Source organism: Tamandua tetradactyla, chromosome 2, assembly GCF_023851605.1.
Source record: "Tamandua tetradactyla isolate mTamTet1 chromosome 2, mTamTet1.pri, whole genome shotgun sequence".
Classification (NCBI taxonomy): Eukaryota; Metazoa; Chordata; class Mammalia; order Pilosa; family Myrmecophagidae; genus Tamandua; species Tamandua tetradactyla.
This window is the reverse complement of record NC_135328.1, coordinates 200,019,780-200,032,338: the sequence shown is the minus strand read 5'-3', so window position 1 is coordinate 200,032,338 and position 12,559 is coordinate 200,019,780. Positions and strand designations below refer to the sequence as shown.

Sequence of the window (12,559 nt, the reverse complement as noted above, 5' to 3'; positions counted from 1 at the left end):
TCTGAGGCTGGACCTCACTGTACCCTACGCTGACCAAAGCAGCTCCCCCATCTTCCCCACTACCTTCTTCTGACTCAGCCTATTCTGGATCCACTTCAAGGTGATCCGGGAATAAGGTCCCGGGGGAGGAAGGAAACCCCCTCAGACGTGGCACCCCCCCCCCCACACACACACACACCTCCCGAGGTCCTGGTTCGAGAGAGCCGGAAGAAGCCACTTTAAGGCTCTCCCAGGGGTACCATAACCAGGAAGAGGGATGATCCGGTTCGTGGTGAGTGTGGCAAAGATAGGGAGGTGGGGGGGCTCCCAAGCCAGGCAGATAGAGCCCCACTCTGTCACCCTCTTCCGAACCCTGCTGACTGTTTCAGGGCTCCCACACCCAGTCACCCCATACTGCGGACTGGAGACTCCTGAGATCAGAATGAGCCACTCCCCTCAGACTGGGGGCTCCCAGGGCTGGGACCATGTCTCCCTGCTCTGACTGAGGGCTCCTGACGAGAGGGAGGCATCATTTCTCACTGGGGGGTCCTGAGTACACAACTCAGACCCCTCCTCACCCAGGGGCTCCCCTAGGCCAGCACCTGTGCTGCACTTGTCCTCTGGATGCCCCGAATGCCCTCCTCCTGTAGCCCAGCATCTGTCCCCAGCCCCTAGAAAAGAGCTGGGAAGGGGGCCCCTGCCTGCCTTTCCACCCAACCCGGATGCTCCTTTAAGACCAAAGGGATGGGGGTTGCATCAAGAATCAGACACAACCGCCCCATCCTCCCCCTTCCCAGGCCAGGTTTCCTGCCATTGACAGCATCCTAGCTGGGCCCAGCCCAGCCTCCCCCTGCTTAACCCCTTCATGACTAGAGCTCAGGTTTTATCAGACTACATCCCTCAACTTCATCTCTAAAAGTAGGAGGATAAAAGCACCTACTTCATTGAATTATAGTGAGGCTTATACATCAATCTATGTATAAAGTACTAAGAATAGCACTTAGCTATGATTCCTAATTATATGAGCTTGGATAAGTCATTTCCCCTCTCTGAGCCTCTTTAAAATGGGGGAAATAATAGAACCTCCTCTTCCAAAGATTGTCCTGGGGATTAATTGTGACAAAATGAAAGCATTTTTGTAAAGGGCTTTTATCACACAATATGGAATTATTGTGGAAAAAAACAACTCCCTTTAACCAGGTAATTAAAACCTCTTCCCAGACTCATGCTCTTATTTGATGGGCGGAGAGCGCAGTGGAAAGAGAGGATTTGGAGTTGGGCTTGGGTAAAATCTCTTTCCTCTCTGATCCTGTTTCCTTACCTACAAGTAGGGCTGGTCATCCCTGCTGGGCCCCTCTCTGGTCTTTGGGAGGATCAAAGGAGAGCAGAGAGCACAGATGTGAAAGTGCTTTGCAAACATTAAAAAGTGCTAGAAGGGTGGGGAAAGGGACTTATGCAAAGTGACCGCTGGAGATGGGGCAAGAGACAGTCACCCTTGGGATAGGGGTGCTGGCCTTTGAGCTGGAGGTGCTGGAGAGAGGGGAGGAGCTCCCTAGTACCAGCACTGTGGGGACAGGGCTTCACCTTGAGAGATGAGATGTCAGGTACAAAACCTACCAGCTCTAGATATCCCCAAGTGGGGACAGAGAAGGAAGAGCCTGCCAAAAGGATCTGAGTATGGGCCAACCCTTTATCACCCTCTTCCCATCCTATTCCATCTGTCATCAGAGAATCTTGGGCAGAGATACTTCCCATGAGCTTCTGGGTGACCTTCATGCTAAAACTTGCTGGGACAGGCTCACCAGGGACACCTGCACAGCTGCAGCACCACTGCCCACAGGTGCAGATGCCTGTTCTCACCTCTGTGGAGAGCAGGTGTGATACCAACTACACACTGGGACCAGGACAGGTCTGAACCTGCTACCTCCAGACAAGAACAGGAAGGTAACTAGAACCCTGTTCTGCCTTCCCATTCAAATTGTGGGGGAGCATCTGCCAAGGCTGGGCAGCGGGGGCAGGCCCTAGAGGAATGAGACCACTCCAAACTTTCAAGGAAGCGTGGGAATAGGAGAGCTTATTTGGGGTTCTGGCTGGGACCTGAGCTCACTGTGCCTCTGTGGCAAATACTTAACCTGTCAGGGCCTGTTTGACCCTCTGTAAAATAAAAGAACTGGACCTGGTCCACAGGTTCTTCACAGGTCTCAGAGACAGTGATCAGGAAGGAGTTAATGGAGGCCAGCCTTTGGGTCAGGAAGGCAAGGGTTAATCTGGGGGGTGGAGGCTCTCTCTGCTTTTCCTGTGGAGAGTGAGGTTTGGCTGCCACCAAAGTTACTTCCAGTCCCTGCTGTCCCTCCGGCCCTCAGTCTGGACCTGCCTAGGGACCCCTGCAATTCAGCCTCCCCACACAGAGGTGAGCAGAACCCATGCCCGGGGCTGTGGTAGAGGATACCCGGAGACCCAAAGATAGGGGGAGGCTGGTGCCAGGCCAGTGAGCACAGAAGATGCCCTGCCCTGCCTCCAGAAGTCTCGAGCAGAGTTGGGACCACTTACCCCAGCCTGGGAGAGGGTGGGCGAAGGGATAGAGGGCACAGCAGGACTCTGCCAGCTTCTAGGGTGGAAAGTCTGTGGCCGGCTTCAAGGCCAGCCCAGAAGGCAGGGAAGAGGCAGTGCACGGTAGACTATTTCGGTCCCTGTGTTTAGGGGCTTTTTATAGCCTCGCTGCTCAGGGACAGAGAGAGAAGGAGGGGACTGAAGGCACTTCGGAGATTAAATAAGCATAGTGCCCTCCTGGGACCTAGGAATCTGACCCATTGCCCAATATAGCCCTTGGGAGATGGGGAAGGGGTAAGGCCAGTCTCTTCTTGTTGCCTGGGTTCCCAGCCACCACTTACTGATGGGGCAGACTTACTGGACACTAGATGGGGAGGGGGTGGTGAGGGTCTCTCCCCTCCAAGGCCTCTTCCTGGGTCCCTGCCCCCATCCCTGGCTAGTCTACTCCTTTGTTGTCTCCAGATCCAAGGTCCTCTCAGTCCCAGGACTGATACATCCCTCTCAGCTGGCCCTGGGGAAGGGAGGGGATACTGCGCCATGTGGGTGGCCAATTCTATAATGCCAAGAAAAGATGTGGCAGCTCGTGATTTACAGCCCCTCCTGGCCCTGTTCCCTAGCAAAAGTGAGGTAGAGGAGGAGGTCACCATGGCTCGGGATGAGAAGGGGCAGGGACCCTGAGGGCAGATTTCTGGGAGCACAGATTACTGGGAAGAATTAGTGGAAGGAGCTCTTTATTAAGACCAGGGGGCCTGTCTCTTGTGGAAATTGCTTGGTTGTTCTAGCAGCAGGAATAGAAGCACAATATCAGGGGGAAATTTTGACTGCAAAACAAGGGACCCTAACTCTCAGTATGACCTAAGCAAACCCCCTCCTCTCCAGGCCAGTTTCCTCCTGTATATAATGGAAATGAATAGGTTAAAGTGATGTTTACAGTTGACTGTTCTAGAATTCTCTTGGCAGGGGCACAGAGTGAGTGACAGGTAGCTGGCTGACATGCCCTGGTGACTACTTTCCTCTCCTTCCCCAGTGGCCCTGCTGGGCATTGCAGTTGGCTGCAATTACTAGAGGCTCCTTTACCCTATGGTTATGTCCCTGACCTCCGGGCTTGGGGGTGGGAAGGGTGGGTCCTGCTGGAGCCAGCCTGTAGCTGGGGAGTCTCCTTGTCTTGGACTCAAAGCTGACGGGCTGGGAAGAGGTATTTTTTCCGGTTGAGGCCACTTTCGGGAATTGGGCCGGGATCAGCCCCATTTCCTTTTCCAAGTACCCTGCTTGCCGATGCCTGCTGGCCCTGTGACAAGACTGGGGGCCCCTCAAAGGGGTATTTGTTTCTGGAGGGCCACAGAAGCCCCACTTAAGGCACTGAGGGAGATGGCCTGAGCCTCTGTCCCTAGGGGCCTGACACATGCCTGCCTTGGATGGAAGAAGGGTGGCTGATGGATCCTATGCCCAGGAAGGCCTGAAAAGGGGGGACAGGGATATCTCTTACCCTCTCCCTACCATTTTTCTCTCTCTGCAGATCCCAGGGAGTCCCAGCTAATTGCCCTGGGCTTCTCGCCTAACTAGAACCTTCAGCTGCCTATGGGGCACTGTTGGGCCCAGTTCTGCTAAGATGCTCCTGGCCTCTCCCTCCACCCCATCCAGGGCACGGACCCCTAGCGCCGTGGAGAGGCTGGAGGCCGACAAAGCCAAGTATGTCAAGACGCGCCAAGTGATAGCACGGCGCCAGGAGCCAGCCTTGCGCGGGGGACCCGGACCGCTCACCCCACACCCCTGCAATGAGCTGGGGACCCCTGCATCGCCCAGGACACCCCGGCCTGCCCGCCGGGGCAGCGGCAGGCGGCTGCCAAGGCCTGATTCCCTTATCTTCTACCGTCAGAAGCGGGACTGCAAGGCCTCGGTAAACAAAGAGAACGCCAAGGGCCAGGGGCTGGTGCGGCGCCTCTTCCTCGGTGCCTCCCGGGACGCCACCTCGAGCAGTCCGGACCCATCGGAGCGACCCGCGGCTCCTGGAGGCTGGGCCGCGCCCCAGGACGCCCCGGAAGCGGCGGGAAAGCGGGCGCTGTGCCCCACGTGCTCGCTGCCGCTGTCGGAGAAGGAGCGCTTCTTCAACTACTGCGGCCTGGAGCGCGCACTGGTGGAGGTGCTGGGCGCCGAGCGCTTCTCCCCGCAGAGTTGGGGCGCCAACACCAGTCCCCAGCCCGGAACGCCACCGCCGCTCGGCTCCGGGGACGCGAGCGACTGGACGTCCAGCGAGGGCGGCGCGGACGGCCGGGACTGTGCGGGCGGCGGCGGCGGCGGCGGCGGCTGCGGCGGCGGCTCGGAGGCGGCGGGCTCGGCGCGGGACGGACGCCCACCGGTGTCGGTGGTAGAGCGCAACGCGCGCGTCATCCAGTGGCTGTACGGCTGCCAGCGTGCCCGCGGCCCGCCGCGCGAGTCCGAGGTGTGACAGTCGCCGCGGGGGGGAGGGGACGGATGGGCGCGGAGCTGGCCCCGGGCACAAGCAAGGACTCCGTGCCTCTGCCACGCAGGGCAACTTTGGGCAGACCCTTCCGTCTGAATCTCGTTTCCCCACCTGAACCGTGGGGAGACTGGACAAAAAGATCTCGAAGGCCCTACCCTGCGCACGCAGAGCGGCGGCCGCGTGGCCCCTCTGCAGGCCGGCTCTGGGGACTGATGGCTGAGGTGGAAGATGAGAGAGCCTGCTGAATAAAATTAAGACGTTGTTTGAAATGGGCCCTGTGTTTGGGTTAGGGGGCAGATGCTGAGGAAGGGCACCCAGCCCGTTTGCACGGTTAGGCCCGAAGGCTTTGGAGTGGGGCTCCGGGCTGACTATGGGACCGTGGTCCTGCACTTAGTCTCTCCGAGCCGCAGCTGCACCCCTCGATAAGGAAGATGATCAAAGTACTTTGAGATGGTAGTAAAGTGCACGGCACACGATATGGCTACTACCAAATGAGTCTTATATGATTATGATTACCCAGTCGGGCCCACCGAGAACTGGGAGCTGGGAATAGCACATTTGGGGAGTCGGGGGAAGGGTCTGCTCCAGAAATCTGGGGTCCCCCCCCCCAGTCCTGAAGCCCACCGGCCTCTAAAGGGCTCCCATTCCTGGAGCTTTGCCACAGCCTTGAAGTCACTAGGTGTGAAGGGCTGAGCTGTGGGGGATCCAGAGTTGGGGACAGTGAAAAAAGGATCTTGTCAAACAGCAGCCACCGATCATGTCACAGAGTCACTTTTCCTTGAGCACACATGAAGTCAACCAATTTTCCTTACACATTCATACCTGTAAGTCCTTTGTTCAGCTCCTTCTCTCTTTCCTTTTTCTCAAGATACTTGAGAAAATCTTGAGGAGGAAATCTCACCTCCTAAGATTAACCGTATTCTTCAAGAAGCCTTACAGAATTACCCAGTGGGACTCACCTCGTCCAAGCTATCAAGTACAGCACTTATTTTTGTGCCTCAACTTGAATTCTTGTTCCCTTGTGTGGGACCCGCTGGTAGCCTGAGTCTCCCCTTAGTCTCTGCCTTTTCCCCCCGCCCAGGGGCCGCGGGTATAATAGGGACAAACGTTTGTGGAATTACAAGAGGCTGGACATGGCGTGAAGCCTGTCCTCTGGGGCTCCCCAGCTTTCTGGCAAGTTGTGCCTACCACATCCATCGAGACGCCGTAGCTGGCTCTGGACATTTTCTCCCTCCATGTTTGCGAGGGAAGGCGGTGAGGCCCTCTCCAGCTGGATCCCACCCTGAGGTCGCCCCACCCAAAAGCAGCCTTCTCGGAGTCCGGACAAAAGCACGCGGTCACGCGGGGTGCCGGGCCAGGGGCTTTTATGGGGGGGATGAGGAGGGTCGGGCGCCCAGTTCGACCCGCCGGCTCAGTCGCCCTTGGGCACGGCCTTCACCCGCATCTCGGCCAGTTTGTGGGTGAGGAAGCCCCACTTGAAGCCGGCGGCGGGGTCGGCCTCCTCCGCGGCCTCGGCTCCAGGTTCGGGGTCCCGCTCCGGGGTGGGCTCGGCGCCGCGCAGCACCGCCGCCGCCGCCGCCTGCTGCTGCTGCCACCTGCTGGCGAACGCGTCCCAGAACCCCGCGCCGCGCGGCTCCGCCTCGGCCGCCGCCTGCGAGGGGGGCGGCGCGGCCAGCGGGCTGCGGGAGAGGGGCGGGGTCAGGGGCCGTGCCGAGAGGCCCCGGAGAGGAACAATGGAAGAGGAGGCGGGGACTTGGAACCGGGGGCGAGAGGACGAGGTCAGGGGCTGGGGTGAGGAGCGCGGTCAGGTGACTCCTGGAGGGGCCGGGGAGAGGTCAGGGCCTGGAGGCGAGGGGCGGGCTCAGAGGCACTGGGAAAGGGACCGGGTGGCCCAGGGTCTGGGGGCTAGGCAAGGGATCTGACCAGAGGGGACTGGGGCCCGGATCGCGGGCACAGCAAGGGTCAGGTGTTTGGGGAAGAGTCTCTGGGAGAGGAGCGGAGTAAGAAGCGTCTGGTCTGCAGAGCCCATGCTGGAGCACGGAGAGAGAGGCGCGGGTCCCAAGGGTGCGTGGGAGAGGCGTGGGCGGAGCCAGACTCTTGGGGCTCTGGGGAAAAGAGGGCCTAGCAAAGGTGGGAACGCTGGAGAGAAAGACAGGAGGAAAGGAGAAAAGCCAAGAACAAAGGTCTGGGGGAGTGGGAGGGTGGGTGTAGGGAGAATCTGGGAGGCAGCAGAAAGATGTGAGGGTAGGACAGTCAGGAGGGACCCTGAGGCTCAGGTCTGGGGAAGATGTAGAAGAGTGAGGGGGAAAAGGTGAGGGAGGAAGAAAGGCTGGAAGAATGGATGGGTCAGGGGTCCCTAGGGGAGAAAGGAATAGGGGAGTGGCAAAGGGCAGTCGTGTGTTTGTGTGTGTGTGTGCGAGTGTGAGTGAAAAAGAGATGGGGTGTATAGCAGAGAGACGGCTGAGACTTTTGGTCCTGGCCTCCCTCACAGCATGAAAGACCTTCCAAGACAGTGGTTCCCAAACCAGGAGCTTGCTGAAGATACACCGCCCAGGCCTCAGCCCACACCTGCTGAATTAGAATCTCCTGAGCAAGGTTCCTGAATTTATGTTTGTCGCAAGCTCCTGAAGTGGGTGAAGGTGAGGCCGATATTTGGGAACCACTGATCTGAACTACCCTCTCTTCCAAATACCTAAAGTTTCTTTCTTCTGTTGTTGATTCTAAGGAAATGATCCCTCAATGTAGATGTGAACGGTAGAGAGAGGGGATTCAGGAGCCCATAAATACTTTTTAGCACCCCGATCCCAACAGCTGAGAAGTTCTTCCTGAGATCTAACCTAATCTCATAGTGTTGCTGATTCGGTCTCTTTCCTGCTTAGAGAAAGGAAAACAGCAGGGGCTGCCCCTTCCTAGCCCTCTGTGATATGAAATACAGACAGACCAGATGGAAAGAACAGGGAGAAGGGATCTCAAACCCCACACCCCACATACATACTGGTCTGAACAGGGCTCCGGTGGCAGCAGCTTGTCCTCGTCGTCTTTGTTAAACAGAGATGACATGGTCAGCCAACCTTTCACCCCAACCCCCTGAACCTAGGATAGAGGGACTGAGAGTCAGGAGAGGGCCCTGGGACAACCTACCAGGGCTCCACAGCAGCCTCTGCCAGGCTCCCCAGGGGCAGGACCAGATCGGGGTGGAAGAAGGGAAAAGAACTCACCCGGCGGGCCAGCTGTGACATGGGGTTGAAGGCCTCTTCGGCCGGTTCTGCCATCCCAGACTCCACCAAGGCTGGGTTCTCCCTCTGGGACACAAGACCCCCGCCTGGCATGAGAGAGGCTCCAGAGAAGTGGGAGCCATCCCACTGCAAGCCAGGCACATGCAGACCAGGCACTCCAAACCCCAGAGAGTAAGCACTCACTTGTACATCTCACATCTTCTACAAGGACGCACGGGGACACATACAGGTATACTTCTGTACAGAGCTACAGTCATACACGCACACCTGTACAGTCAGTTCCTGCAGACACCCTGAGTACACATACCTGTCTACCCACCGACACAAAGCCACACCCATACACACTGAAGACATGTGGACAAGGTCATGCACGCTGATTGTAGACATACATGAGCAGGCTTCCACCTGGCTGCAGAGTTTTACATCTGTACATGGATGTATGTACATGGACACGCACATAGTTATGCCATTTACACCTGTCCACATGTACACTTATAAAACTGCAGGCAGCTCTACAGAGACCCACCTGTAGCACACGAGAACCTCTCCACCCACACACAGACACTAGGACAAAAAATGTACACACACTCCTGGGTTATATTGTGGGCCCCAAAATGATATGTTGAAGTTCTAATCCCTAGAACTGTGAAAGTGACCTTATTTGGAAATAGGGTCTTTGCAGATGCAATCAAGCTAAGACGAGGTCATTCTGTATTAGGGTGGGCCCTAATCCAATGACTGGTGGCCTTATAAGGACAGGAGAGGTCCCGCAGAGACAAACACAGAGGGAAGACAGAGGCAGGAATTGGGGTGATGCAGCTACAAGCCAAGGAATGCCGAGACACAATGAAAGATTCTTCCCTACAGCCTTCAGAGGGAGCATGGCCCTGATGACACCTTGATTTCAGACTTTCAGCCTCCAGAACTGTTAAAGAATAAATTTGTGTTGCTTTAAGCCACCCAGTTTGTGGCAATTTCTTATAACAGCCCTAGGAAACCAATACATACCCAAACTCACATGCATGCACATACACACACACAAAGGTGTGCAGACATTGAATTCTGCCCCAAATGTGCACATCTTAAAAGACCTGTACCTAGTATATACCTGCACATATACCTTCACTGGGGATGGCACATGGAAGTCAATCCCAGTACCCTCCCAAGGGTATTTCTTTGCAAGCCCAATGTTGGATGGTAGCCAGTCTGGAGATGTATTCGTACATAGGACTAGTTCCTGCCTCTGCCACATCTGTCTGCACAACTGCCATTTATCATAGCCTCTAACCTAAGACTGTTTCCAGTTTGAGATCACTGTTAGATTTTTTATGTCAGGATAAAGCTTGGGCCAAGTATGGTTTTGATCCGATGCTGCCCTCAGAGTAATCCTCAGAGTAGAGTACAAGTTCCACTTCCCTTCCCTCTAGTAACAGGGTTTGCTACCTCTAGAGGCGAACCATCCCAATTCTGCCCAGCTCTCTGCCTGTTAGAAAGCTGTGTCAAACCGAAATGTACCCCATGTGACTACTGCCTACCAATCCTAGAAGTGTGTCTTCCTCACGTCTGGTGGTTGCTGGCAATCATTGGCATTCCTTGGCTTGTAGCCACATCACTCCAATTCCTGCCTCTGATTCTCATGGCATCCCTCGAGATCTTTGTAGACTGTGGACCACTCTTCTCATTCCCACCCCCATCACTTTTCCCCCAGTTTTCCCAAAGTTTTCTTGGATATCCTGGCTTTCTGATCTGACACTCCACCGTCCCTTTTGCCACACCCTGAATGTGCCAATGGTTTCTGCATCAATGTGCCTCTCTCTATCTCAGAGCCTTCCCCTTGCTGTCTTAGTATCTCTCACTCCTACTGTCCCTCTGCCCAGGTCCACCCAACAGGATACTACCTACCTCCTCTGCCAGGTCCTCCTCAGATTCCCCACTCAGTGTCTGCAGTACTTTGGACTTGTAGGTTTTCCAGAAGGCCTGGTTCATGGCTACTGCAGGGGGAGACCTGGCAGCCAAGCACAGGAAGGTGGTGGCTCAGTGGGCACCCAGTGTCTCTGGCTCCAGAAACATGGCGAGGCCAAGATGCTGTCCCAAGGATCGGGTAACTTCATAAAAGATGCACCAGCCTCCTTCAGCTGGCACAGTGCCCAGCTGTTGAACCTGATCCAAAGGAGTCTGGAGTGGGGTGGGGCCGTGAGACAGAGCGGGCACTATCACCTCAGCTCTTCTCTTGACCCATCTTGATCAAGAATAATGAAGACATCTCTCCCCTCTGAGGCTGATCTCTTGGAATGGCTCTGGAAGAATCCTCTTTCTCATTCACAAAGTCCTTGGGTGCAGGTCCCATCCTGGTGCCCCTAGGACTGTAGCCATGCTGGGCCCTCAGCAGCCCTCACCCAAGTAGTGTCCCACTCAGCCCCTGCAAATTGAAGTGAGAAGGTCCACAAGCCCCAGACGGCACCCTGGGTTTACATTTCACTGCTTTGTCTGGGCTGGAAACTGACTCCCTCTCCCTGGGGATGCACCTGCCTGTCCCTGTTTCCTGGCTACAGTTTCCAAAGAGCTGGAGCCCCTGAATTATTGCTGAGCACCTCTGGCCCTAGCCCCAGGAGCTGACTCTGGCCAGCTGGAGAGGCACCAGGCTCTGGTGGACGCGGAAAGGCTCTCTGGCGTGTAACATCTGAGCTACCAACCCACACCTGGGGAGTCCACGGCTCAGAGAAAAAGGACAATAATAGGGAGGTCCTTTTCTGAGCATTTCCTCCTGGGCCGACAGGATGCCTGACTACTGTGACCTCCGGGGCGGCTTCGGAGGGTGGAGACCTGAGGGGAGAGTTAGGGGACCGTGAGAGGTGTCAGGGACTTGGAGATCTCAGCAAGCCCTGTGGCGCCGAGCTCTCAAATGTATTCAGACTCATTCATTTATTAAGTTATTCACATCACAGACATTCATAACGGCTTCCCAGAGGCGTTCAAAAGATCTCCCATCGCGGAGTCTAAGGTTTGGGAATCTTAACGGGTGAAAGTGCCAGGGGACGGCACTAAGAGCCAGGGATGGCCGGGGGAGGGGGGAGCGTGCAGAGCCGCCAGACCGGCCCCAGGAGTCCCCCAGTCACACGGCTCCCGCCCAGCGACTGACCCGGGGACCTCGAGGCCAGGACGGAGGACACTTCGTCTGCCCCCTCCCCCGCCCCGGGTTTACGACACTGACATCGACGGCCGCCTGGGGGCGCTCAAGTCGGCCCGGGCCAATGACGTCACCAGGGGCGGTCTGGCGGAGCTTGCACCGCCCCCGGGCGTCGCGTGACGTCATCGAGCGGTCCGGAAGCGCTAACACGTGCTACATCCGTCCCCGCCGGGTCCCCTGGCCGGGCTGCGACCCAGCATGGGTCGCTCACGCCGGACGGGCGCGCATCGAGCGCACACACTGGCCCGTCAGATGAAGGCGAAGCGGCGGCGGCCGGACCTGGATGAGATTCACCGCGAGCTGCGGCCCCAAGGTCCTCCGCGGCCCCAGCCCGACCCGAATGCCGAACCCGACCCGGACCTCCCAGGGGGCGGCCTGCATCGCTGTCTGGCCTGCGCGTGAGTTTCGGTGGGGTCGGTCTGGAAAAAAAGAGGCGGGCTCTCGAGTTCGGGCCCCCGGTCGCGCGACATCTCCCTCCTTGGGACCGATGGGTCTGCTGGCTTGCGGGAGCCGGGAGTCTGGGACGTAGGCGTACGTGAGCGATACCGCCTCCTCACCCTCCACCTCACCTCCCATCCCTGCAGGAGGTACTTCGTCGATTCCGCCAACCTGAAGACCCATTTCCGATCCAAGGACCACAAGAAAAGGTATGGAGAGCATTGATGGTTGGGGGCTGGGCAGGCAGGACTCCCATCTAGTCAGCTTCCAACTCCTGCCCTCCTTTCCTCAGGCTGAAGCAGCTGAGCGTGGAGCCCTACAGTCAAGCAGAGGCGGAAAGGGCGGCGGGTATGGGCTCCTATGTGCCTCCTCAACGGCTGGCGGTGCCCACAGAGGTGTCCACTGATATACCCGAGATGGACGTGTCTCCGTGACATGGTCTGAGGATGCAGGGCAGGAGAACTGCCAATGGACAGTGATGCCTAGTCTGGGAGAAACTGTGCTGACTCTTCTGACCCTGGGTTTGAGGAGTAAACGGCTGCTTCTGGGTGCCTACCCACAATAAAGGAACTGGACAGAGGTCTGGCCTCTGAACTCCTGACTTCGAGGCCAGAGACCCCTGCCTCCCCCAAACTCTTGCCTTGTACTGGTTTCTCTCCTGTGTGTAGGGCCCAGCATGTCTACCTCTTCCTTTATGAACATTTAGAA

At 57.0% G+C, this 12,559-nt stretch overlaps 3 protein-coding genes across 4 annotated transcripts; 2 read left to right on the top strand and 1 right to left on the bottom strand.

Annotated features, from left to right (window-relative positions):
* The first annotated feature begins 205 nt into the window (after window positions 1–205).
* On the top strand, window positions 206–5,259 carry FAM110D (family with sequence similarity 110 member D). 2 transcript variants are annotated; one of them, XM_077150754.1, is made up of 2 exons: window positions 206–271; window positions 4,046–5,259. In XM_077150754.1, exon 2 carries the CDS (start codon window positions 4,139–4,141, stop codon window positions 4,973–4,975), a length of 837 nt encoding a protein of 278 aa, XP_077006869.1. In that variant the 5' UTR covers window positions 206–271; window positions 4,046–4,138; the 3' UTR covers window positions 4,976–5,259. The 2 variants fall into 2 exon arrangements, with proteins under 2 accessions (XP_077006869.1, XP_077006868.1); XM_077150753.1 differs by lacking the exon at window positions 206–271 and adding an exon at window positions 2,284–2,389.
* A 1,142-nt stretch (window positions 5,260–6,401) lies between these two features.
* On the bottom strand, window positions 6,402–11,374 carry C2H1orf232 (chromosome 2 C1orf232 homolog). The gene is made up of 4 exons (XM_077137608.1): window positions 10,129–11,374; window positions 8,209–8,292; window positions 7,986–8,083; window positions 6,402–6,669 (listed from the first exon to the last, which is right to left on the bottom strand). Exons 1-4 carry the CDS (start codon window positions 10,210–10,212, stop codon window positions 6,402–6,404), a joined length of 534 nt encoding a protein of 177 aa, XP_076993723.1. The 5' UTR covers window positions 10,213–11,374.
* Window positions 11,375–11,532: 158 nt separating this feature from the next.
* ZNF593 (zinc finger protein 593) lies at window positions 11,533–12,484 on the top strand. Its single transcript, XM_077150750.1, has 3 exons — window positions 11,533–11,811; window positions 11,998–12,060; window positions 12,144–12,484. The coding sequence occupies exons 1-3, from the start codon at window positions 11,612–11,614 to the stop codon at window positions 12,283–12,285; spliced, it is 405 nt and encodes a 134-aa protein (XP_077006865.1). The 5' UTR covers window positions 11,533–11,611; the 3' UTR covers window positions 12,286–12,484.
* The last annotated feature ends 75 nt before the right edge of the window (window positions 12,485–12,559 follow it).